The sequence below is a fragment of the Sciurus vulgaris genome (genome assembly GCF_902686455.1).
Source record: "Sciurus vulgaris genome assembly, chromosome: 8".
Lineage (NCBI taxonomy): Eukaryota > Metazoa > Chordata > Mammalia > Rodentia > Sciuridae > Sciurus > Sciurus vulgaris.
This window is the reverse complement of record NC_136468.1, coordinates 11,413,683-11,441,603: the sequence shown is the minus strand read 5'-3', so window position 1 is coordinate 11,441,603 and position 27,921 is coordinate 11,413,683. Positions and strand designations below refer to the sequence as shown.

Genomic DNA, 27,921 nt, shown 5'->3' with positions numbered 1-27,921 from the left:
GCATGGTATGTGCTCAGTAAGGAAATTCATATTTCTTGAAGAATTTTCTATTACATCCATTAATGTACAGTGGCTAAATGAAGAACCAGGGTGATTGCATGGCTTAAAATCAATATTTGGTAGCAGATGCAGGTGTTAATTCTGAGACTGACCGACTTGAAGCCTGTGTTCTTCCTGCTGCTCAGTAGTAGGATCAAGAAACATGATCCTAAATCAGAGGAGGTCAAAGCCGGTGGCCCAAGTTCCCCGAGAAGACAAAGATGGCACCTGGACAGAACCCAAGAAGATGGACCACAAAGTAAGTGTAATTAACCCTTCTTCTGGGACAACTGCAAAAAATGGATGGTGATGAAAACATGACAGGATGTTGGAACTAAAAGAGAAACTACGAGAGTCAGTGGTTATTGGTACGATGCATGTACAACTTGAAAGATTGATAGAATGTGAGAAAAAAATAGTTGAAGACAGAAGAATCAACTCAAAATTCTAAGGGAACAAATGGATTTACAAAAATGGAGAATCATCACACCCTACTTTACTCTATAGTAAACAAAATAGAACATATTAATATACCCTATGTATTGTACAAGTATTGTGTATTGAAGTAAGTAACATACATGAATTATAGCCTAATCTATCATAGCAAAAAATGCAATGCATAAAAGGTAAAAAGATAGGCAAGGAGAGCAGTCTGCACCCTGCTCGGGGTTACTCAGGGATGTGTAGAACAGCCATACTCAGGCTGTGCCTAGCACTGAGTTTCTCCATTCTATAAAGCCGTTTGCCCTGAGCTATTCCATTTTGAGCGTAAGTGCTAAGGCAGAAGGATCTGGTAACTTATTTGGGCAAATAGATAACCACAGATATTGGACATACAGGGCTTATTGAAAAGAAAAACCCCTACCTGCACAGTACAATCATAAGGCACAAGCTAATAAATTTATCATGCTAATAAAAAATCACCACCTGTGAACCTACTGAATTAAATCAGAGAAACCAGGCCTGTGAACTGATCAAACTCCCTAGAACAACAATCAAGGCAGTCCCTCACCTGAAGCACCGAACAGGAGGGGTGCTGAGTTGGTGGTGAGGTGTTGTGGCCCATGCTGATGTCACCAAACCTCGAAGCCAGAACTGGGAACAGGGAGTTAGTGTAGAAATAGGAAATCTGGTCAAATCGAGGAAATGGAGGCCATGAAAATTATCTGCCTCTGGAAGTTGGAAACTGCACCTGGGAGAATGGAATGTCAAGGATCCATTGATTACCAAACTTACCTGCCCTTATCAAGGACTGCAGGCAAGGAGCTGCTAATTAATGCCCCCTGGGCTCTTACCTGCCTGAATCCCTTTGGCCCTCCACCTGCCATCTGCGGCTCACATTTTTTTGCTAAGTCACAGGCAACTCCTGGGCCTAGTCATGTAGGCAGAAAGGAGAGATAAGTGGGGAGAGAACAGAACAAATGAGACCCTACTCTATAAGAGTTGCAGGGCACGCTCCCTTCTTGGGACTGTAGAACATCAGCCATGGCCCCCTTCTCCCTGCGGGGAGAAGTCTGTATTATTACCTTTAAATAAAACCTGCTTAATATGCTTGCCTTGGCATGTTTCTCTAATGTTCAAACTTCAACATTTGAGGAGGCAGAACTCATCATCAGTAAACGGTGGTATCAGAGGTCCACAAGCTCCCAGCTCCCAACTCTGTCCCTGGGACTCAGCTCAAATCTATCTGCCCTCTGGATCCTCACTTTAAACAGCTCCCTGCCTAGAACAGCTCCTCACCTTGAGCAAGTTCCATGCCTTTCTGGCTGCTTCTACCTGGTCTGACCACCTGCAGTGACCTTTTGCATTTCTATTGGTTCTCTGCCTTTGCTTTCAGTTCGGCCTCTTCAAACCCTGTGGCCACCATTAACCCTTTCCCAGACGTTCCATAGCCTATATATCCTTATGTTAAGTGTGATGTGGACACGAATGATAGATCCTAGTAATTAAGATTGGAATGGAATAAAATAACTTTTGATTACCTTACTCCCAGCTACCAAGTGAACCATAAGGACCTGGTGATTTAAAGCTGATGAAATTGACAGAGCTTGAGAATTTATTGTTATTCAGTAAGTTCTGACATTCGGAAAGACAGGAACGGGTCTGGTCTATGGTAAGTCAGAGCTGACTCATGGCAATAGGAAATATTAGCATAAGCATACTACATACAGTGGGGAGATGACTACCAGAAAAAGAGATTAAAAGGTTAAAAATGGTTGTTTCTCAAGGAAGGGAGTTAGGATTAGCAGATTGGGAGTTAAAAAGGAGAATCTCCATCCCACCCCCACCCCGCCCCATATACGATTTCTGACTCCCAATGCTGGGAGACTTCTCCCACATTCTGCAGATTTTGGGAGACACCAACTGGGTGATCTGTGGTTTAACTCCAACTCCCTGGAGTAAGTGCTAGTTCCTCTGGCAACCAAATCCTGACATCCAAGAGTCACCTCACTGGCACAAAAGCAGGGTGGTTGAAAGAGGTTTGTCATGAAAAGATGTTTCTCTCACCCTCGCCACTCAGAAAATTCACAGGGCTTCAAAAACTCTGTGCCAGGAACCAGAGACAAAGAGCAAATATATGTTTCCTATAATATTACAATATCACAGAGACAAAGAACGTTTCATTAAAAATCTTTGAATAGCATTTGTTTTCTAAATTAGATTTTTATACTTTATTTTTATTTAAAAATTTTTAATTTGTTCTAATTTATACATGACAGTGTCAGGGTCTTAAGCCCCCCTGCTCTTCTCGACCAGCGACAAGGGAAGGGAGCACTCCCCAACAAGGCCAGACCGGGAAAGGTAAGGTAGGGCCCCGACTGACCACCTGCACCCAGCCCTCTGGGTGGAGGACAATCAGACGCATCAGGGAGACCCGTCACAGCAGGAACTCCTTTACTGAGAGAGTCACACAGCTTTTATGTAGGGTGGAGGCTGGGCGGGAACCAATCAGCTTAAAGGTCAGCAAAGCACAGGGGGTTCACAGGGGCGGGAGTCCCATAGGACTATATGGCAAGCACGAGCTAATCACGTTCTCGGGGCTGTTGTTAACCAATCCCTGACGGTGGTCCGATTTATCGTCATTAACCTTTGAAACCGCCTTTGAGCCTTGATCTTGCTCACCCACCAGGGAGTAAGGAGTCAGCCTGAGTTAGTTAACGTGTCATTAGTCCCAACATGACAGTAGAATGCATTGATGCTTTTTGATAGATCATACATAAATGGAGTGTAATCTCTCATTTTTCTTATTGTGCATATTATAGGATCACACTGGTCATGTAGTCATACATGTACATGAAATAATAATGTCTGTTTCACTCTACTATCCTTCCTACCCCCATACCCCTTCCCCTCCCTTCACTCCCCTCTACCTAATCTAAAGTAAGGATTTTTTCCCTGGCACCCCCGCCCCTTATTGTGAATTAGTATTTGCATATCAGAGAAAGCATTCGGGCTTTGGTTTTTGGGGTTTGGCTTATTTTGCTTAGCATGATATTCTCCAACTCCATCCATTTACCAGCAAATGCCATAATTTCATTCTTCTTTAAAACTGGATAATATTCCATTGAATATATATGTATATATTCAATGTGGTGTGTGTATATATATATATGTATACACACACACACACACACACATATACACCACATTTTCTTTATCCATTCATCTGTTGAAGGACACCTAGATTGGTTCCCTAGTTTAGCTATTGTGAATTGAGCTGCTATAAACATTGATGTGGTTGTGTCACTATAGTATGATGATTTTAAGTCCTTTGAGTATAAACCAAGGAGTGAGATAGCTGGGTCAGATGGTGGGTCCATTCCAAGTTTTCTGAGGAATCTCCACATTGCTTTCCAGAGCAGCTGCACAAATTTACACTCCTACCACCCCCAGCACTGTATGAGTGCACCTTTTTCCCCACATCCTTGCCAACATTTATTGTTGCTTGTATTCTTGATTATTGCCATTCTGATTGGAAATGAAATTTTAGAGTAGTTTTGATTTGCATTTCTCTAATTGCTAGAGATGTTCAACATTTTCCCATATATTTGTTGATCAATTATGTATCTTCTGTGAAGTGTCTGGGCAGTTCCTTAGTCCATGTGTTGATTGGATAATTTGTTTTTTTGGTGTTTAGTTTTTTGAGTTCTTTATATATCCTGGAGAATAATGCTTTCTGAGGTGCATGTGGTAAAGATTTTCTCCTAATCTGTAAGACTTTCTTCGCATTTTTTATCATTTCTTTTGCTGAGAAGAAGTTTTTTAGTTTGAAGCCATCCCATTATTGATTCTTGATTTAACTTCTTGTGCTTTAGGGGTCTTGTTAATGAAGTCAGATCCTAAGTCGACATGGTGAAGATTTGGGCCTACTTTTTCTTCTAGTAGTTGCAGGGTCTCTGTTCTAGTGCCTCAGTCTTTGATCTACTTTGAGTTGAGTTTCATGCAGGGTGAGAGATAAAGGTTTAATTCCATTTTGTTACATGTGGCTTTTCATTTTTCCCCAGCACCATTTGTTGAGGATGCTATCTTTTCTCTAGCAAATGTTTTTGGTGCCTTTGTCTAGTAGGAGATAACTAATTATGTGGGTTTATCTGTGTCTTCTATTCTGTACCATTGGTCTATGTGTCTGTCTTGATACCAATACCATGCTGTTCTTATTACTATAGTTCTGTAATATAGTTTGAGGTCTGGTATTGTGGCATCTCCTGTTTTACTTTTCTTGCTAAAGATTGCTTTGACTATTCTGGGTCTCTTATTTTTCCAAATGAATTTCATGATTGCTTTTTCTAGTTCTCTGAAGAATGTCATTGATATTTTAATAGGAATTGCATTAAATTTGTGTAATGCTTTTGGTAGTACGGCCATCTTGACAATATTAATTCTGCCTATCCAGGAGCATGGGAGGCCTTCCCATCTTCTAAGATCTTCAATTTCTTTCTTTAGTGTTCTGCAGTTTTCATTGTAGAGGTCTTTCACCTTTTTGTTAGATTGATTCCCGAGTATTCTGAGGCTACTGTGAATAGGGTAGTTTTATTTCTTTCTTTATCAGTGGATTCATTACTGATATATAGGAATGCATTTGATCTATGGTTACTGATTTTATATCCTGCTACTATGCTGAATTCATTTATTAGTTCTAGAAGTTTTTTGGATCTTCTAAATATAGACTCATGTCATTGGCAAATAGTGATAGTTTGAGTTCTTCTTTACCTGTTCGTATACCTTTAAGTTCTTTGGTCTAATTGCTCTGGGTAGAGTTTCAAGACAGTGTTGAATAAAGTGGTGAAAGAGGGCATCCTCATCTTTTTCCAGTTTTTAGAGGGAATGCTTCCAATTTTTCTCCACTTAGAATGATATTGACCTTCCATTGAGCATATATGGCTTTTAGAGTGTTGAGGTATGTTCCTACTAGAAAATCCGTAGATTTTCTTTCAACATGAAGGGGTCCTATATTTTGTGAAATGCTTTTTCTGCATCTTGATCATATGATTCTTGTTTTTTTTTTTTTGTTTTTTTGCTTTTTTGTTTTTTTGTTTTTTTTTTTTGGTGCTGGGGATTGAACCCAGGGCCTTGTGCTTGCAAGGCAAGCACTCTACTAACTGAGCTATATCCCCAGCCCACAATCATATGATTCTTAAGTCTATTGCTGTGATGTATTGCATTTATTGGTTTCCATATGTTGAACCAATCTTGCATCCCTGGGATGAACCCCCTTGATCTTGGGAAACTATCTTTTTAATATGTTTTTGAATGTGATTTACCAGAATTTTATTGACATTTTTGCATCAATGTTCATCAGGGATATTGGCCTCAAGGTTTCTTTCCTTGATGTGTCTTTGTCTGGTTTGGTATCAGGGTGATATTAGCCTCATAGAATGAGTTTGGAAGGGTTCCCTTCTTTTCTATTTCATGGAATAATTTGAGGAGTATTGGTGTTAATTCTTCTGTGAAAGTCTTGTAGGACTCAGCTGAGAATGCATCTGGTACTGGGATTTTCTTAATTGGTAGGCTTTTGATGGCATTTCTATTTCATTACTTGGAATTATTCTGTTTAAATCGTGTATGACCTCCTGATTCAGTATAGGTAGGTCATATGCCTATAGAAATTTGTTGATTTCTTCAATATTTTATATTTTATTGGAGTATAAATTTTTAAAATAGTTTCTAATTATCTTTAGTATTTTAGTTGTGTCCATTGTGATCATCACATATTTTAGTAATTTGGGTTTTCTCTTTGGAAAAAAATATCAATAAAATTGATAAACCTCTAGCCACACTAACAAAGAACCAACTTTTGTTTTGTCAATTTTTCAATTGTTTTGTCTCAATTTCATTGATTTCAGCTCTGACTTCGATTATTCCTGTCTTCTACTGTTTTTGGTGTTGATTTGTTCTTCTTTTTCTAGGGCTTTTTAGATGTAATGTTAGGTCATTTTTTTGTTGACTTTTTATTACAGCAGACTCACACCAAGACACATTATAATGAGAATGACTAAAATACAGAATGAGGATAAAATCTCAAAGGAGGTGAGAGGAAAAAAAGCAAATTATGTATAGGGGGAAATCAATTCAGATCTCAACTGACTAATCAACCCAGACCCTCAAAAACTAGGAGGTCCTGGAATAACATTTCAAGCTCTGAAGGAAAATGAAGGCCAACCAAGAATTTTATATCCAGCAAAATTATGTTTCAAATTTGAAGATGAAATAAAAACCTTCCATGACAAAGAAAAGTTAAAAGAATTCAGTTAAAAAACCTGCACTACAGAACATTCTCAACAAAATATTCCATGAGAATGAAATGAAAAAATAAAGTGAACCACCAGCAAAGGGAGGAACTACACTAAAGGAACAATCAAAGGAGAAACTAAATCAAATTAACAACCACAAATAAACCAAAATGATTGGGAATACAAATTAGATCTCAATAATAACCTTGAATGTTAATGGCCTAAACTCATCAATGAAAAGATGTAGACAGCAGATTGGATCAAAAAATAAGACCCGGTAAGAATGGAGGAAGGAAGGACTGTATAGAGGGAAAAGAGGGGGGGGGGGAAGGGAAAAAAAATAACAGAATGAATCAAACAATATTGCCCTATGTAAATTAATGATTTTTAATTAAAAAACAAGACCCAACAATATGCTGTCTCCAAAGACTCACCTCATAGGCAAAGACATCCACAGACTGAAGGAGAAAGGAAAGGGAAAAAAAAAAAAAAAAAAAAAAAAAAACATATCACTCATATGGACTGTGTAAACAAGCAGGGGTTTCCATCCTCATATAAGATAAAGAGAACTTCAAACCAGAATTATTCAGAAGGGACAAAGAAGGGTATTTCATTCTACTGAAAGGAATTAAGGAATTACACATTAGCAAGACATAACAATTTAAATATGCTGCAAACAGGGGAGCATCTATGTATGTCATACAAACCCTTTGCAATTTCAAGAACTAAATAGACCACAACACAATAATACTGGGTGACTTTAACACACCTCTCTCACTATTGGATAGATGTTTCAAACAAAAACTAAACAAATAAAATATAGAAATAATACAATCAATAATTAAGAGAACATATATATATATATATAATATTTCATCCATCAACAAGTGAATATACTTTTTTCTTTGCAGCACATGGATCCTTCTCTAAAATAATATACTATATCTTATGCCACAAAGCAAATCTTAGTAAATACAAAAAAAAAAAAAAAGAGAAAAAACAGAGATAATACTCTGCATTCTATCAGATCATAATGGAATGAAATTAGAAATAAATGATAAAATAAAAATAGAAACTACTCTAACACATGGAGACTAAATAATACGCTATTGAATGGCAAATGGATAGTAGAAGAAATCAAGGATGAAAAAAAATACTGAAATGAGATTTTTGTACCTTTAAAACAATAATTATAGTATCAGTTAAAAATAAATACTATACTTGGTTTTCCAAAGATCAAGCATTACTTACCTTACTGACAGAATGATCCAGTTTTGTCCTATCCTCTTTGTAAAGTTATTTGGAATTTGTTCTTATTTTTCAAGACTGCCTTGGCTTGGTCTATAAAGAGCAAGTGGCATTTGGTTTAGTTTCAAAGAATATGGGCAAAGTACTTGTAGGACAGAGAAGAGAGGAGAAGAGAATTAACATATTCTACATTCCCTGGATAAATAATTAACATCAAGAAAAGGTGGCAATAATGATTGACAGATCAAGCCTTTATTTTGTCCCATGTGAAGCCATTTAATCCCCACAACTATGAGGTTAGGCACAATTATCATCCCCATTTTACAGGTTGCAAAACTGAGATGACTAGGTATATTTCTCAAGATTTCATGGATAGCAAGTGTCAAAGGCAAAATCTGAACCTACACTCTTGGACCTTGAGGGCTGAACTCTTGGGTTCTTTCTGGTAGTACTTCTAAGTACCCAGGTACATCTCAGTCTCTGGGTTGAGCAGGAGAGCTTAGAAAAGCTAGTCACAGTGACTGGGGATATTTAGACTGGGTGGGGTGAGGGGCTTCTTGCTCTGGGCATTGGTTTTAGCCGGCTAGCATGCAGTTTGCTTCCATCACTTCACAAAATGAGGTGAGAAGAACCATACTGGGTATAGCAAATACCAATTTTGTTCCAAGGCAAAAACGAAGACTCTCTTCTTGACCAAACTTTAGAGTCCTCTGGGTCTGCTATTCAACTAAGCCGGACCTTTCATCTCTGTCCTTGTAGAATCCAGTTCAAGCAAGAATCCTCATTACTGAGTTTGGCCAGAATCTGCTACCCTTAGTGTCTGCTCACCCTCCCTATTCTCAGATTTTCTCATCCTCTATTTTCCCCCGGGTGATAGTTGACCATCTGGGCTGCCTTCAGTTATAATCCCGTTGAGCCAGTTTAGCAGGAATTCTTTTGCTCTGATGTCTGCTCTTAGTAGTTTTCCATCCACAGATACCCACCCTCCACCCCAACCTGTTCCTTGTCTACACTTGCTGCTTGTCCATGCTGCATTTGGAATTGGGCTCAGTTCTAGACCAAGTCTCTTTTCACCTATTGCAATAGTTCCTGAGTCATATCTATCTTTGCTGCCCTAACTACTGTCCAGCTCTGGTTTTCCTTGATGGTGGTCAACTCCCTTCTCATTGGATAGGTGGCCAAATTATTAGGAGATCACTGCAGAAACTACCACACAGTATCCCCTTGGAAGGCTTGGCTCAGCTTGGTCAGGAAGAACTTTCCTCTTTTCCCCGCACCATGCACACACCTGCATTCCTCAACCCCTTCCTGCCCTCTCCCCTCCACCGCCAGGTAGCCACTGCTCACTGAAGCAGGTGCACGGGAGAGAAATCCGAATGAGCCAGCATAACCGGCTCCTTGGAGTTATGCAACAAGCTGACTGAGGTTCACAAAATAGTAATGTGGTGATGGTGAGGGTATTTATACACGTGGCACCTGTGTTTCTAGGTTAAGTTGTATGTAACTAAGTCTAAACATTTAAAAGATTCTTTTTCCAATAAAAATATTTGATAACCCAATTTGGAGCAAGTCTAATGGAAATATAGAGTGTGAATAGAAGACACCCAGGCAGCCACTTGGGACAATTTCCATGTTATAAAAAAAAATAAACCAACTCTATACAAGTCTTTCCAGGGAGATCCACCTATAAATCTTTTCTTACTTCTATTTCCTACTAATTTGCCTTGTAGTTCTACACTTTTGATTTATGTTCTCTTTGCAAGTTGTAAAATTTCCATTGATTAAAAAGAATACTTTTTCTACTCCGCATTATATTTCTACGATCTTTTTCTTGATTTTTCATGGTTCTCATTTTTTCTATACCAGTTTACTCTTGTTTAATGAATATGATTATCTTCACTCTCAGAAATTATTAAATACCATTTTACATAAGTTCTTCTAGTCACTGTGCCTCTACACCTTAAGTGATTTTTTTGCTTATTCTTATCATTGTCTTTATATCATAGCTGAACTTAAGATGTCTGATGATCCATTGTCCGTGCACATTTAAAACGGTACCATGAAAAGCCAGTTTGGGCAGGAGGAACTGGTCAGCCTCACAGAAGGGCATCTGATCTGAGGAACTGGCCATTTGATTAAAGGATATCCAACCATTAGTATCTGTAGGTCCTTTCTTTTGGCCTAGTATTTTCATAGGAAGAAATCCGCTTATTTGCTGCACAGGCTGTCCTGGGGGCCAAGTAGGGCTACCAAGCAGAGCCATCTGGGCTGCCAGACTCACTTTCATCTCACTTCCTCGGTGAGGGCAGCCTCAGCTCTGTCCGGATCTGAACCCCAGGACTTGCTAACTGATCACTTAAGCAGTGCTGGCCATTGGTTGTGTGGTCTGGGGAGGGACAAGCAGAGCCCAACAACAGCTCCTCATCCTCAGTTGCAACTGATCCTCATGAAGTCATTTTCACTTGGAATCCCACCCCTCACTTCAAGTGGGCCTGCGGCCTCCACTTTTTGCTTCTGGTTTCCCTGCACCCTGGCCTGCAGGCACTTCAATTTTAGCCATCTCTACTTGGTTAATTCAGCATCTGCTTATTCCAATGTGTTCTCTTCCTCCAGATTGCTTTGGATCTCTTATATCTATTGTGTCTTGCCTTCACTGTGGGGGTGGGGTGTGTTAATCCTTTATTGTTACTTTGCTGTCATTTCATGACATGGCTGAGATGTACACATTTGGTTACTACCATACTTTTAGAAGTATCATTTAATGGTATCAAGTGAAATTAGAAAAGTCATTGGCATTAAACTTATTAATGTCATTTCTAAAGAACAGGATTCATTGAATCAATTTTTTTTTTCAAGCAAGTTTCTAGATGACTTGGGCTAAAATTGGAGATTTATAAATTTATTTCTCAATCAGTAGGTATTGAAAGTTAAATCTACTCCTATGTGACATAGGAAAGAACTCTAGACTAGAAAGAGTACATTCCAATTCTAGATTTGTCTTTGCCATTTTGGGAAAAAAATACTTTTTACCTGGACCTTAGTAAATGATGACAGTCAAATTTCATGACTTCTAAGATTCCTCCCAGAACATTCTGTGATTCTATTATGTAATTTTAAATCTCTATTTGAACTTACCACTCCTCCAAATACTGTTACCCAAAGTGTGGAATGCAACATTATAGGCGGTCAAGGAAATAACATTTAATGGCATAAGAATTAACATTCTATTTGTTATTATTTTGATTTATATAATTATGAATTTATTTTAATTTTCATCAGAGAAAATTATAATTAGTACAACAAAACTGACATTTTGTAAACAAAGGTACTTAAATTTAAAGATGAGTTGACTTAAAGGAAATTGTCAAGTGAACAATTGTTGGTGATGAACGTTATGAAGAAGGCAAGCCAACAAGGGCAGAGAATGACATGTGGCCCTACTGGAACATGTCTGATGCTACCTTTGTGTACATGTTAGTTTTCCACTTGGCAAAAGCTTTACATGTCCAGCTCAAAGGTTGTTTGCTACTGAACCAAGCCAAGTAGAAGGGTCTCATCTTGCAAAACAGTTCAGTTCACTAGCAACCAGCCCATTCCCACAGACCAGGGTCTGCATCTTCTTCTCAGTATGTCACTGTTGCCTGGATTATAATGCATGCCCAGCGAACATTTGTTGAAAGAATGAACAAGTCACTGTATCCCCAAATGCAATGGGGAAGGTTTCCTTTCTTGATTTCTTTTCAGCATTGTATCACTAACTCCAAATCAGTGGATGCTTGCTTTTACCTTATTAGTTCCAGAATACAATATCCAAAAGGACACAGAGCAGGAAAACAAGAGTTTTTGTAACAGAGGCAAAAGTAAACATAACTCTTGAAAGATTCTTTTTTTTTTTTTTCTTTTGGTGCCCAGTCCAGGGCCTTTCGTATGCTAGGCCTCTACCATCAAGCTATACCCTCAGCCCTATTGGAAGCCTTTGAGATTAGTCTTGGCTTCCTGTGAATTTTAGGAAGCAAATAATGTTTCAAGCATCATTGAAATATGAGATTTTCAGTCAATGGGACCCTGGGACCAAGGGTCTTCCAGATGTTAGGTGGTAGTAATGAATAGTGGAATGCAAATCAGTAGGATGGCAGGATCTCAGGTTTTCTTAAGTTGTTTTTAAGGCTAATGAATAATGGAGTAACTTATAGAAAAATAGTAGGAGCACTAACCCTGAGAATTAGACATAGGAACAAAGGGAGTCAATTAAGAAACATGTCAAGAAGAAAGACCAATGAGGCTACTCTTGACAAGGTCTACTGAGGTCATTGTAAAGTTAAAATTTATGGCCATAGATCAATGTATTTCAGAGGAAAATTTTTTATTGTGTGTACTGGGAATTGAACCCAGGAATACTCTATATTCCTAGTGCTTTTTATTTGAGGACAGGGTCTCATTAAGTTGCTCAGTGCCTCACTAAAGTTCCTGAGGCTGGCCTGTGATTACAGGCACGTACCACTCTATCTGGCTTGAAGGACAATTTCTCAGTAGTGCAGACACACTAAGTTAAAGTTTGCCCAGTCACAGACCCCATACCACATTAACATAGGCTCGCCTTGTGGATGAAGCCCCACTGAATAGAATGGCCACTATTCCAGAAAGTTCCAGAAAGGACCAACAAGGGTCAAAAACTCCCTGCCTGACCTGAGGAGGAGTTCATTGTCTGATTGGAAAAGACTCCAGAGCATAGACCCCTTGTTCTCCTGGTAAATATCAACCAGCTATAAATTTGGAAAAAGCATTGTTCCCTTTGTAGTTCTGTGTTTGGAGATGACCCACTCTTCAAGCTAGAGTGTTCTTTGCTTGAGTCTTACCTTACTTCCACTCATAATAAAATTCTACGCTTTGTTATAGTGTAGGCGCCTTGCAGGAAACTGAGGTAGTACAAAGACCCCCCCACCTTCAAACCCTCAATTCTTACAGTCAAGTCAGGTAGATTTCTGATATGTTGCTCACGGTTACAGGCAACACATTTATTAGAAGGGATGGGAAAGGGGACATTTAAAGGGAGAGAATGGGTCCTCTCAGAGAGGAGACAGACAGCATGCTTCTCTTACACTCCAGTTTTGTTGGGGGTCCCAGGAAAATTTCCAGTGAGTTCTGCCCAGGCCCACCTCTTGACTTTTGACTGACAGCAGGAGGACATCAGACTTTCAAAAGTCTCAGCTGCCATGATAACTCTAGGTCACTTTGGCCCATGCTGACTGGGTCTAATTGGAACCTGTTCTTAAAGATTTTATGGTTGGTGGAATTATCCTTGTCTCCTTGAGTTCTAGGATCTGGTCTGTATAAGGGTGACAAAAGTCCCCACTTCAGGGTAACATGTGTTCCTGTTAGAATTATTTCAGACCTGCATTTCTTCTGCAGGTAACAGGTAGTTTGCTGAGGAATGCAACATATCCTGTCCACTGAAGCTAGGCAGGGATGCAGGTAAATTCCTTCTTGGAAAAGAAAGTGTTTGGGGGTCAGCACAGTGGGCCCATTTTGTAGAATTATCCCCTTAACTTCACGTTCCCATCATTTACATCTATTTCCTATCAGCTTGATTTTAGGTGTCTAATTTTAAATTTTCTTTCATCAGAACACAAGACTCAAAGTTTAGAGCTTCAGCTCCCTACTCTCCTGTAACACTTAGAAAGGGACTTTCTCCAACTTCCATTAAAATAATTTATATTTTGTGGACTTTACACTATAAAATCTAAGGTTAATTGTAGCTTGAATTAACAAAGCATTTCTACACACATCATTTGGTTTTTCTCCTCACAAATAATGCTTGGCTGTTGGCTTGATAGAGCAGACAGCAAAAGTGAGGAATAGAAGGTAGTTAGATGACTTTCCAAATATCATCCAGCTAGTAGTTGGCTAAACCAGAAGTATGCAAACTATGATGGGGATTTAGGGGAGGTAAGTCTGGCCCACTGCTTGTTTTTATAAATAAAGTTTTATTGGAACAAAGGCTCGCTCCTATGAGGGATAAACTCTGTTTCACACATGAAGAATTGGGGGCAAAAATAGTTATTACTTGACATGTCACACAGCCAGGTAGTGGTGAGTTAGGAAAATCCCCAGGTGACCCAACTGCAGAGGCTTTGTAGTAGCAACTCTGCTAATGCTGGCTCTGTGTCCCAATCCTGGCTCCTGCTCTGTGATCTTGGGGGTTGCTTCCTCAATCTTCGTATATTGACACTAGTCAAATGCTTAAAGCAGAGGTAGGCCCATGGAAAGCAATGCATAAAATAACTTTCTACATTCAAAGCCTTTCATTATCTTGCTTCTTTCCAGTGGTGACAGTCACATCAGAACCATACATAGAGGCTGTCCAATATGTGATCTCTTTTAAATTTTGTAGCAAGCAATTATTAATCTCATTTTAAAAGGAAAAAAAGTGGAAGTTCATAAGAATTAAAAGGATTAAATAACTTGCTCACATATTGATTCCAGGACAGTCTGGTTTTTAAACCCTCCTCCCCTACACTACTCTACTCCTAATCTCAACAACATTTCCCTTACAGGAACTCAGTACTGAATAAAAAAAGAAGAAATGAAACATCTCTATCCCCTCCCCAACCAACCAACACATCAATCAGCACTATCAACCAATGGCAATGGATTCACTCTGCTCAAGGCATCTTGGGCTTGCTTGCTTTGATTCCTTTAAGCAAGCTATTTCTGGAATCTGAAATATGCTATCCTTGCTACTCCCTTTATTGAAATCCTTTTTATCCTTTGAAGACAGATTCAAACAGCACTGAGTCTTAAGGACTTCTCTGAGCACCAAAGACAGAGTGGTCTGTTTTCCTCAGAATCCAATCATATTTTTATGTGTTCCCTGCTTATAGAGTTCATATGGTATAGACTGATTTACATTATTAGTTTTTTTTTTTTTTTTTTTTTTGGACATACCTTAAAATACTCATAGGACAATTGGTGATTTTAAGCTATTTTGTGGAGGAAGATGGGACATATATAGGAATACTAAGGAATAATAATAATATAACTTCAGTGAAATGTACTTAAATGCTTCTTTTTAAAATATTTCAAATTATTTTGTAGGCACTTGAGATACCGTCTGCACAGAGCTTTGCCTTGTATCATAAGTGGTAGGCACTCGATAGATATTTACTCACTCTAGATCTCAAGTTCTCTATATAATGCTAATTTCATATTTCCATTACCCAGTACAATTAACTTGAAATAAATAACAGACAGAATAGATAATTTATTCTAGCACCTTATCTCTATGTCCTCATTTGATAGTATGTGTCTAACTTCTTTAACATTCTGCCAGAATGGTTATGTTTGATATTATTTTAAAAATATTTGGCTATACTTCAGCCCCCCACAATCCTCATGATAGGAGTGATTCATCATTCAAAATTTCAAAATAAGCCCTTAAAAAAAGATATGTAATCTATTTATTTGTGTTCATACCTTATCAGCGATCTTTGTACATCTCAACTTGGGTATTCAAAACACAGCAAAAGCTGTGTTTTGAATTTAATTTGTCTAATATCATTCTTAATTGAAAATGGAGAATGCCATGCGAATAAAATATCAACTCTCTGAATTACCAGCACAGTGTGGGAAGGGCAGTTTGAGAGAAAGTCAGTTCAAATAAGTGAAAAACCCCATTATGTTAAAAATCTTCAAAAGATGCATGTACATCACAACTAACAGAATATTTTTCTAGTAGGTGCCTTTGATGCCAATTTTTAATTAAAACATTTCCATTTACATGAGAGTAACTTAATTAAAAGTTAATTATAATTTAATTTATTCTTAGTAGACAATCTCTTTTGTTAAAATATACTATAATAGAGGGTCTCTCATAGATAAATTAACTGATAGCAAATTCTCCATAGAATCTGAATTTATAGTTTTTTTTTAAATAACTTCTTTATCTATGAAATGTATTCTGGATATTCTATATCAAGGATCTTGATATAGTGAATTCACATCATTTAATCTAATTGCTTGCATTATGGTGAATCTTTAAAACAGAATTTGGCAACCCTTGCAGGCAAGTTAAGAATTGTCTACCCACTCACCCCTTTCACCCTGGTGATTTTGGAGTTATTTTAAGAACAATTCTTTAACAATGATGGCTGCTGAAGTCATCTTAAGTGGAAAGATTTCATCGACCAGATAATCTGCATGTCAATTTCACCTGTTCCTTCTCATGGGAAACTTAGTGCTTCTATAGCTTTAGTGTGCACAAGATCATAAAAAAATTTTTTAAATGAATATTAAGCTTTATAGGCAGTTTAAATGACCTTCCACATCCATTTTAACTAACAACAATTCTCAGCCTACGCTGTGGACTCCACCATTAGCCCGTGTGATGCCTTTCGGGGTTGGACTTCAACTTTCAGTACCATGGAGAGCTGCATTCCATCCTGGTGGTGTTGTCCTGCATCTCCTTATGCAAGCTTTCTACACTTCCTCGTTCGTCCACAGTATCCCACATATGGATTGGAATGCCCTTTTCTTTTTTCTTTTTTCTGCGGTGTTGGGGATCGAACCCAGGGCCTTGTGCTTGCAAGGCAAGCACTCTACCGACTGAGCTATCTCCCCAGACCTGGAATGTCCTTTTCTGATTAGTGAATATGTTCTCTGGGACAAAGCCTAAACCTTACCTCCTCTGTGAACTCCTTGAACCTGCCCTTTACCAATGATCTGTACGTACTTCTAGAATAGTACTTACAAGTCATACATGGATTACACATCTCTTTTTTGTCACCTATAATACACTACATATTGGTGATGACTTGCACATAAGGGTTTAAAATGTTTATTGATAATTTAGATAATTAATGACATTAAATATTTGTTAAAAAAAAAAGAAAAAGAAAAACTCTCTCAGTACCTTTTGTAATCCTTTATGTTTTGCGTATTTCAATTCATCTCTAACCCGTCCGTCCCACCACTGGGAAAATAGAGTGTATGTGGGTCTAAATACATCTCTGATTGCTGAACTACTCAATTTTAAAAGTTTGTCAAATATCTAAAAAAAACCTAAATGGAAGATAATTATCATATTTTAGGTAGTACATACTTGGCAGAAGTGCTTTATATAGAAGAAGTGCTTTATATATACTTTATATATAAAGTAGAAGGAATCCTATTCTCCTTCTCCAAACTCTCCTCTCATTACATCTGACTTCTGAAATATTGGAAGTTCCTGAGCAGGAAACAGTTTCCCACCTCTGATTTCTCACACACTCTGTTTGGAATGCCCAGTATTCCACACTGTCTGAAATGCTGTTTCCCTTTCCTGTTGCCAGGGGCCCTTTGTCTCTGCTCCACAGCTTACTGGTACTCCCAAGATCTGTGGTGTCATGACCTTTTAGCTAAACCTTGGTGTTAGAACTCCTCTTACTGTGAAGTTCTGTCTTCTCTCACTTTGCTTTCTCCTTCATTTTGCTGGAATGCATCTTTCAGGCATCTTCCTAAGAAATGCATGTGTGAGAAGTAAGTTTTAAGGTCCTTGTGCACATAAATTTATTTTTAGGCTGGAATTGTGGGATCATGGTTCACACTTGTAATCCCAGCTACTAAAGGCAGGAGGATTGCAAGTTCCAGACCAGCCTGGGCAACTTAGTGAGATCCCGTCTTAAAACAAAAAATAATACTTTGAAAAAACACACCTCACTATACAATGATGTGTGGCTCCGTGCGACGCCTCGGAGTCCTCAGCGAGACAGTGCCCTATGTGCCCAGCAGCACTTAGGTCTTCCTTATGCTCTCCACTGTCTTCGCTGACTTTCTTGTCTCACTTCCCATGTCCTCAGGCCACTTCCTGGAATCACTTCCAAAATAAACTAATTCACCAATGTCCTGATTTTTAGGTGCATCCAAAGATTAAAAAAAAAAAATCCCAAAATTCAGTTATTCGGGGGACCCTTGACCCTCTTTCAAAGTTGTTCAGGAACTTATAAATACCAAATAGGGTTTTTTTAGGCCAGTTCACCACTCTGCTGGGTCTCCAGATGCCATGGGTGAAGTCTGTCCTCCACGGACTTTTGGCTTCATCTGCAGTGGACTTTCTGGCTCTCCTTCCTGCACTTCGTCATGGTGTGAAAAGGCGCTGCCAACAGACTTTGCTTTTTCCATGTCAGGCTCATCTATGTGGGTCCCCCCAAGCTCCAGCACTCAGTGTCCCATCCATGAGCTCGGTCAAGTAGGTTCTCTGCTGATGGGATGGTGTTGCTGGAGTCTCAAGTGCCCATCTCTGGGACAAGGGTCTGGAGAACCCAACTGGTCTATAAGGGCTAATCCTTGTGCCATGCATGTAATGAGATTTATGATTACAGTACATCAGAAGGGGGAGAATCAGCCAAGGAATGGACAAGGGGGATTTTATAGCATCATAGAAAAGGAAAGAAGAACAGGGAGATAGACTTCTCCTCTTGGATGCCTAACATATGCTCATACATGTACTATATTCATACTCTGAACCATGCTGAATTAGTATAAAGTCACTCCTGTATGAAATGTACTCACATTCTGGGAAAAGGTTGAAATAACAGTCTTATCCTGGATTTGTGGACGATATGTTATTCTTGGTTGTGTGCAGACATGTGACCTAATGCTAATGGTTATAGCAATTGAGACTAAGTATATGTAGGAGCCAGAAAACTTTCTCTTCCCTGACATCCCATCCAGGGGTTCGATTTTTGAGTCCAAGAAGTGAAATGACAATATATTGTCCAAGAGGAGAAAAGGCATGTGCAGGGACATCGCAGGAAAGTGACATCCGGTTAAACCATGGGGTTCAGAAATGCATTTACACCCTTCCTAGTAGCAGAGAAGGCAGTGGTACTGTGGGCAACTTCAGAATAGTGAATGATTTTTAGGGAAACCCTAAAATGGACCCAAAGAACAGAAAATAGTCTGGGACATAGTTCATCTGGGCTGTGGGTGTGTTTGGCTCCATCTCCTTTGTGCCATGGCTTGTTCTTCCTTGGTTGAAGAGGGGGTCGGCAGGCAATTGTGATCCCTTTTGACAGACAGAGGAACTTTACAGCAAGCCCCTCCCCTCTTTTTGAGGGAGGAAGAAGGCTCAGAGATGGAGGGATGGGAGAAGGTGGAGAGAACTGTTTGAGTCTGCTTTTTAGTTCTTAGCACTTAGCATCTCAAAGTGCCACACTTTGGGGTATCATTTCTGGTCACCCAACATACAGATTTGCCAGCCTAACACACCCAAGAAACAGGCTAAATGGAAGAAAGGGTGATGGGAAAAAAAAAAAAAAAACTTTCGGAAAGAAGAAAATAGAAACTGACACATGCATCATTGCCCCAGCACATGCAGCCTCCCTTTCTGGAGGGTTCTGGATTGGTCAACCTCACTTCTACCTCTGCTGCATGGAATCTCCAAGGACACCATCTTTGTTAGGGGGCATTTTCCAGGCAGATGCCTGGAGATATTTTGTAAGAGATATGAAGTGTTTGCTTAAATATTTGTTGAATGAGCACTTAAGTCAGGAAATATCAAAGCATGGTAGAACCTGTGAGATTTATCTGCCTGAACTTCTGAGCTTGCTGGATTTTCACTACCTCTTCTGAGCCACAGGAGTAGCCCCAGGGAGAACTGCAACACTGCTTTCCAGGTTTTTTTTTTTTTTTTTTTTTTTTTTAATTCAATAGATCCTTTAAAACCAAACCAAGCTAAAACCACTGTACTTGTTCTATTGATTGTCAAACTGTCTGTATTTATTTATTTTTTTTGCAACATATTTGATTGAGTTCATGGAATATTCACCAAGCTGCTGGGGCTTGCCAATTAAAGCTCACATTGAAATGTTATAAAAAGAACAGTTTATTATAATCACAGATACTGTACATAACATAGCAATTTGCTTCTTGAAAGCTAATTACAAAAGTTGTTTGAAATAATCAGGACCTTATTCGCAGCTCAGGGACAAGAACAGCTGGATGAATACTTGCCACCATAGTGGATTGTAAAAGAGTAGGGTGGAAAAAAAATAGGTTAGTTAAAGGTTCAAACAAAGAGTGAAAAATAAAATGGAAATGAATCCCCTCAGCTCTTTCAGTGACTGTAATGAGCATTCAAGGACATAATGTTCCATATTTTAAGCAAAATATTGAAAGACACTTTTGACATGACAACAGATTCTGTTAGAATTATAAAGCGTTGAGTATCTATTTAATTAACTGCATCTAAAGTTCCTGGGATTCTTCCATACTCAAAGTAAACTCTCATAGCATGTAGAATCATGCTAATTTTCTCTAGAGAAAGGGTGTAAAATATGTACTCACAAAACAGATGGCATTTAAAATCCAAAGACCTCACTCAATGGAATAAATTGGCATGTATACTATAATGTAAGTCAACCTGTTCTATCGTTTTGCATGGTCATTTGTAAGAATAAAGCAGGCTCACCCACCAGATAAGTGACACTTTGTTCCAGAGACCTGGCTGTGCATGCCCTAGAAATCTGTTTCTTGACTGAATGAGCAGCTCCTATAATAATTGAGCCATTTTATCTTACCTTGGGATAAGACCCCGAAGCATTGTCCTCAAAAGGAATAATCACAACTTTACAAGTTAGTGGAGCCCTGACAGTTGGGAATATGTGCCTTTGAGAATTAAGGGCAGTCATGGTGTGAACATTCCAGCAGGATGAGCTTTTCATCCCACCGGATTTCTAGTCGTGGATTTCAAATATATAGTAAGAATCACTTGATGGATAGCCTCTTTTGACCAACCATGAAGTCCATTTCCACACTTAAAAATAAGTGTTCTTATTGTTCAAGGAAATTATTTTTTTTCCAAAGAGGAAAGTTATTTGGGCAATGGAAATATAAGGTTATTTGTTGAGTTAAAAGAGCCCAGTGGAGTTATAAATATACATGCACACTGCATAGATAATCTCTACTGAGTTTCACTTCTTAAAACTCCTTGATGGTTTCTCTACACTCATAATAAATCCTGGCCGAGCCTAATTAAATTGGGGTCAAGATCACTAGTATTTTATCTTTTACATGAACTTTTAACAACTGCTTCATTATTCACTAGAGTGGGTGGAATACACATATAAATAGCAGAGGGTGATACAATATTTATTATCTTCTTTCTGCTAAAATATTTTTACACTGCAGTTTTTTTCTTTTAAATCCCAAACTTAGTGTTGCTTTTCAATACTTAGTACAATATTGAACCTCAAAAATATTTGTTGATGGATTAAATATTAAATAAATCATTTGAATATGTATTTTAAATAAAGCATAGAATTTTATTTCACAGTATTTGAAAAAAAATCTATGGAATCATTTATAGGCCTATCTCACTACAGGAATTAAGCATATGCCTTACTGAAGAAGGGGAGGCTTAAATTAATGTATAACTGGTTGAAAGGACATTCCAGATCTTTAATTGACTAATTCAATGCTAAACATATATGCTTGATTCCTTTTGACTTCTCTTTAATATTTGGTAACACTATTTCACTATTTTCATCCAGAAATAATCACATTTTCTTAGAAGACTAGAGAAGTTGTCAGGGGTCAGTTGCTGTTTATTTCCCATTCCCAAATAGTATGTGTTGGGAGCATAATAAACAGGCTATAAAAGTTTGTTAAATGCATGATTAAATAGTGAACAAGCATATTTAGGAAAGAGTTTCCCATTTCCTGACGTTTCTCTTACATGCCAAGAATTAGTTAGGATCACAAATATACCACAGGAAAAGAAAGATGTGGTCCTTTCAGGGACTCTGTCCTGAACAGAATGCAAATATCAGGAAAGAGTAATGATCAGTACCACGAAAGTGGACATGAGGAGTAAACTTGAAGTTCCTTACGAGAGATCAGAAAACCGTGCTGGAGCATCTGAAAGACTTCTCTAAGAACCTGAAGTGTACATGAGACTTGAGAGAGGAGGAACAGGTAGCCAGGTGAAATAAGGGGTGGGGAGAAGCAAAGAGATCTGCCAAAGCCGTCAGAAGGCTTGAAGGACTCAACTCCATCAAGACTTTTTTTTTTTTTTTTTTTTTTTTTTTTTTTTTTGATGTTTCTTTCTTATTCTGTTTTAGCCTCCTAATGGTGGAAATTTCCAAAAATGTTGTTTCTTGGTATTATGCTCCTGTGAAACATTAATTGATTTTTAATTCCTTCATTATCACCTGCAGCCTGCTGGCCATCAAATGTGCAAACTCAGTTTTGATGCATGTGCTTGGAATTATGAAAGATGCAAAAGGTATTTAAATACATCTTGTGAAATTTACAACAACCTTGTAGAGGAGAAAATCTCCCATGGATAGTAAAGGTTTGATATATGTTATGTACAATGGAAATTTTTTCAGCCTTAAAAAAGGAGAAATTCTGTCATTTGCAGCACTATGGATGAACCTGGGGGACATTATGCTGAGTAAAACAAGCCAGGCACAGAAAGACAAGTGCTGTATGGTCTCATTTATATGTGGCATCCGAAAGAGCTGAACTCATGGTAACAGAGAGAAGGGGAGATACCAGGGCTGGGGGTGGGGTGGGGAAAATAGGAAAAATGTTGGCCAAAGAGGTCTTTCAGTTCCAAGGTAAACAACTTCTGGACATCCAAGATATAATTTGATGAGTACAGTTAATAATAATGTATTGTACACCTGAAATTCACTGAGAGTAGGTGTTGTGTTCTCACCATGAAAACAAAGGTAACTAACTAAGTGTGATGATGGAATGCTAATTAGCTTAAGTGTGGTGATCATTTCAGGATGTATACATGTTCCAAGACATCATGTTGTACTGCTTAAATATATATAATTTTTGTCAATCATACCATGATGGAAAAATATTTATAGATAGAAAAAAGATGTCAGTAATAGGTAACATTGATGTGTAGCCTGCTTTTCTCCAGGGTCTAGCACTGTGGATATTCTCAGTAGTCACTTAATACATTCCTGGACTCTAGTTCTAGGAATGCGTTGAAGGAAACATGCCAGCTGGAGTCTAGAGACTTGATCCCTTCCTTGATGCAGTTGGACTTGACACTTATAAGCCGTGTGCCTTGGTCTCCTGTACATAGAAAACTAGAGGGTGGGACTCAAAATTTACTTCTGGAAGGACAGTTGGAAGTTATTTCATGGTAAAATGTATTTGTTCTATGTGAAATAATGATTTTACATTCAAGTGACAGAGTAGGTGGTGTTAAGAGCAAAAATTTTCATTTACTTTATTTTTCCTTGTAGGACTAGAGTGAATTGAATAAGTTCTCCCAATTTTGCTATTAAAACTGTATGGGTCACTAACAATATATTGGTCTCTTTGTGTCATTTGAGTTTTTCACTGAAAGCCACAAACTTGAAGTGACGTAGCTTAAGCAAAAACAAAACGAAACAACAACAACAAAAAAATAGAACCAACTTCTTTCTGCAGAAAACAAACAAAATCTCTCAAAAATCAACAAAACCAGAGGGCTGGATTGTGGCTCAGTGGTAGAGCACTTGCCTGGCATGTGTGAGAACCTGGGTTTGATACTCAGCACCACATATAAATAAATGAATAAAAGATTAATTGACAACTAAAAAAAATAAAAAAAAACCCAAAACCCCAAATATATTGGCTTATTGAATTCATCGAAGAGTAGCAACTGAGTTTCAGAACAGGCAGGAGGGGCTGGAGCTGTGTGGCTCAGTGGCAGAACACTTGCCTAGATCATGTGAGGGACTGGGTTTGATACTTAGCACTGCATAAAACTATAAACAAATAAAATAAAGGTGTGCTGTCCATCTACAACTATAAAAATTTAAAAAAAGAAAAGAAAAGAAAAAAAAAGAAATGGGCAGGAGTTCCCTTGTGGAAGGCTCTCAGGAACAACCAACAGAGACTCAAAAGGCAAGCAGACATCTTGATGTCTTCCTGCTTGTTGGTTTCATTCCCTCTCTTCACAGACCACCTTTCTCCACTTGGTGAGACACAAGGTGAGTGACAGCTCTCAAGGTTTAAATTTTCACATCTTCAGTCTCCAAATGGAGACTTAGTTTGACTCTCTGGATGCCAAAGGGGGAAGGGATTCATTGGCCCATCTTGGATCATGTTCACTGCTGGGCCAATCAACTGGGATCAAGTGCAGCTCACATGAGGCAAGAAGAAGCCAGCCTCTTTGTTACCAAAACAGTCAAACAGGGTAAGTTATGTGAAAGTATGCTAGGCGGATTGCACAGAGATCCACTGTCATTACTAAACCTCCTTTATTCTACTCATTTAAGACAGCTGTGCAAAAAACACATTCTTAATAACAATGTAATTCTGTTAAAACCTGTCACCAAATGATAACTAAGTTCCTGAAGGTCTGGAGAGGTTGCCTAATACAGTGCTTTGCACATGGTAGATACTCAATAGATATCTCTTCAATTAAGTTGATTTAAACAGATATATTCATAAGACGCAGTGTGTTTTTGTTGGCCCTTTTGTTGCTGTGACCAAAATACCCAACAAGAACACTTAGAGGAAGGAAAGTCATTTTGGCTCATGGTTCCAGAGGTTCAGTCCATCCTTGGCTGAGTATACTGTTCTGGGCCCCAAGTGAGGCAGAGCAATGTAGCGGAAAGGCATGGCAGAGGAAGACTGCTTGACTCATAGCAGCCAGGAAGGAGTGATAGAGAGGAGGAGGAGGAAGGGAGGGAAAGAGGGGAAGGGACAACAGTAAAGATGCACCCTTGCAGTGCATGCCCCCAGTGGCCCATCTCCTCCAGCCATGCCCCACCTGCCTTTAGTTACTGCCTAGTCCATTCAAACTAGGATGGATTGATTAGGTCACAGCCCTTACAATCCATCGTTCCACCTCTGAATATTCCTGCATTAACAGGAGTTTTGGGGGGCACCTTGTACCCAAACCATAGAGCAGTGTAAAGCTGGTTAGATGCCATTCTGTTCTCTTAGACCTTATCTTCCAAGGGAAATGAAAACAGAGAAAAAAAAAAGAGCATAGTGGAATGAGCATTAGCTCCTATAGCAAGAAAACTTAGTATTTGAATCATAAAGTTTCTATTTGGTTCTATTTTTTGGCCAATTCCTTAATTGTTGTTCTCAGTCTTAGTATTTTTTGAAATAAACAATCTGTCTCAGGGTTGGTGAGGACTGAAGGGAAAACTGTAGGTAAGCTAAAGGAGCCTAACCAGGTCTGCAAGATGTCGTTGTTAGTGTGCAAGATGTCGTTGTTAGTGTGCAAGATGTCGTTGTTAGTGTGCAAGATGTCGTTGTTAGTGTGCAAGATGTCGTTGTTAGTGTGCAAGATGTCGTTGTTAGTGTGGGACGTGGAATGAGCAACGAAGCCCTGCCTTTGACCCCTCCTTCAAAGGATCCCTGCCGAGAGCTCTGCTGAGAAGCTTAGAAAACAATCGTTAAGGCTAAAATCTGTGTTCTTTCAAAAATAATTCTAATAGACTGCTAGGTCAGAGCAGTTAAATATATCTCAAAACAAAAAGCCAAAGAGTGCTTTTCTAGAATAAAAGAGACCCTTGACTTGAAGGATATGGCAATCCCATAGTAACTGAGAAAACATTTTCCTTCTTAATAACATCAGACAATGTAGACTGAACATGGTTAATGGAAGTTTTAAGTAGATGTGATTAATTTGTGGATGATTTTTTTTGAACTGAAGGAACAGTTAGCCCTACAGTTCACATCGGCAAGAATGTCGCAAAGCCTCCTGGACTTGGAGGATCCCACCCCCACATCAGCACTGGGCCTCTCATCTTAGCTGCTCACACCCAGCATGACTGTGGTCAGCATTCTCTGCCTGGCCGAAGGTTCCTTAGGCGCTCTTACGCCTGCGTGATTCGCTCCTGGGCACGGGGTTGGGTGAAGGGAAGAATGACCTATATGAAGAGACTTCATTTGATAGGATGAGGGGAGCAATTTCCCCAAAGGAGTTGGAAATCCTCAATTACCATCTGTGTGTGTGTGTGTGTGTGTATGTGTGTGTGTGTGTGCTGGGAGCAGTTAAAGTCTACTCTCTTGGAAAATTTCCAGGGTATAAAACATTATTATAATCTGCAGATCTGTAGTAGTCTTTTGGTACACAGGATCCCTGGAATAACTGAAGCATATCTTCTGACCAATGTCTCTCCAGTATCCTGGTCCCCAGCTCCTGGCAACCACCATTCTCCTCTACTTCAGGCTGACCCATGTTATCACCAGTGGCAAGATTTCCTTCTGTGTAATGGCTGTTAGTATTCACTGTGTATGTAAATTGTATTTTATCCATTCATCTGTGATCCCCACTTTGGTTTGCTTCCATAGCTGTGTTATTATAAACAGTGTCATAATGAACATGGGAGTACAGATGTCTGTTCGAGATCTGATTTCATTTCCTTGCATACATCAGAGTGGGAATTCTGGGCCACATGATAGTTTTAATTTTTTTCTTTTTAAGGAACCTTTATACTGTCTTCCATAATGACTGTACTAATTTACATTCCTGTTAACTGCACAAGGGTTTCCTTTTCTTCATATTGCCATGAATACTATCTGTCCTTTCGGTACTATCCATTCTTTTTTTTAATTTAATTTAATGTTATTTTGTTTTATTTTATTTTTTATTGTAAACAAATGGGATACATGTTGTTTGTCTGTTTGTACATGGGTTAAAGGCATACCATTTGTATAATCATAAATTTACATATGGTAATGTTGTTTGATTCATTCTATTATTTTTCCCTTCCCCCCCACCCCTCCCACCCTTCTTTTCCCTCTCTACAGTCCTTCCTTCCTCCATTCTTGCCCCCCTCCCTAACCCTAACCCTAACCCTAACACTAACCAATCCCACCTCCCCCCCTTATGTGTCATCATCCACTTATCAGCGAGATCATTCGTCCTTTAGTTTTTTGAGACTGGCTTATCTCACTTAGCATGATAGTCTCCAATTTCATCCATTTGCCTGCAAATGCCATAATTTTATCATTCTTTATGGCAGAGTAATATTCCATTGTATATATATATATATATATATATATATATATATATATATATATATATATACCACAGCTTCTTTATCCACTCATAAATTGAAGGACATCTAGGTTGGTTCCACAATCTGGCTAAAGTGAATTGAGCAGCTATGAACATTGATGTGGCTGTATCTCTGTAGTATGCTGATTTTAAGTCCTTTGGGTATAGGCCAAGGAGTGGGATAGCTGGGTCAAATGGTGGTTCCATTGCAAGAATTCTGAGGAATCTCCACACAGCTTTCCAGAGTGGCTGCACTAATTTGCAGCCCCACCAGCAATGTATGAGTGTACCTTTCTCCCCACATCCTCACCAACACCTGTTGTTGCTTGTATTTTTGATAATCACCATTCTAATTGGGGTGAGATGGAATCTTAGGGTGGTTTTGATTTGCATTTCTCTTATTACTAGAGATGTTGAACATTTTTCCATATGTTTGTTGATTGCTTGTGCATCTTCTTCTGTGAAGTGTCTGTTCATTTCCTTAGCCCATTTGTCGATTGGATTATTTATATTCTTGGTGTAGAGTTTTTTGAGTTCTTTATAGATTCTGGAGATTAGTGCTCTATCTGAAGTATGATTGGCAAAGATATTCTCCCACTCTCTAGGCTCTTTCTTCGCATTGCTGATAGTTTCCTTTGCTGAGAGAAAGCTTTTTAGTTTGAATCTATCCCAGTTATTGATTCTTGCTTTTATTTCTTGTGCTATGGGAGTCCTGTTGAGGAAGTGTGGTCCTAGGCCGACATGTTGAAGATCTGGACCTACTTTTTCTTCTATAATCTGCAGAGTCTCTGGTCTGATTCCAAGGTCCTTAATCCATTTTGAGTTGAGTTTTGTGCAGGGTGAGAGATATGGGTTTAGTTTCATTCTGTTGCATATGGATTTCCAATTTTCCCA

The 27,921-nt window shown here is 38.7% G+C and overlaps 1 protein-coding gene across 2 annotated transcripts in view; it reads left to right on the top strand.

Annotated features, from left to right (window-relative positions):
- The first annotated feature begins 236 nt into the window (after positions 1-236).
- Positions 237-27,921, top strand: part of LOC306668058 (uncharacterized protein) — a 247,591-nt gene continuing 219,906 nt past the window's right edge. Inside the window, exons 1-2 of one of the 2 annotated variants that reach the window (XR_013765716.1) lie at positions 237-298; positions 2,033-2,263. Coding sequence is in view for 1 of the 2 variants with exons in the window: in XM_079151094.1 (XP_079007220.1) it covers positions 287-298 (12 nt within the window). In the remaining variant the exon portion in view is untranslated. Of the gene's footprint in view, positions 299-2,032; positions 2,264-27,921 lie in introns of those variants that run through there. The other variant, XM_079151094.1, reaches the window with a different exon arrangement.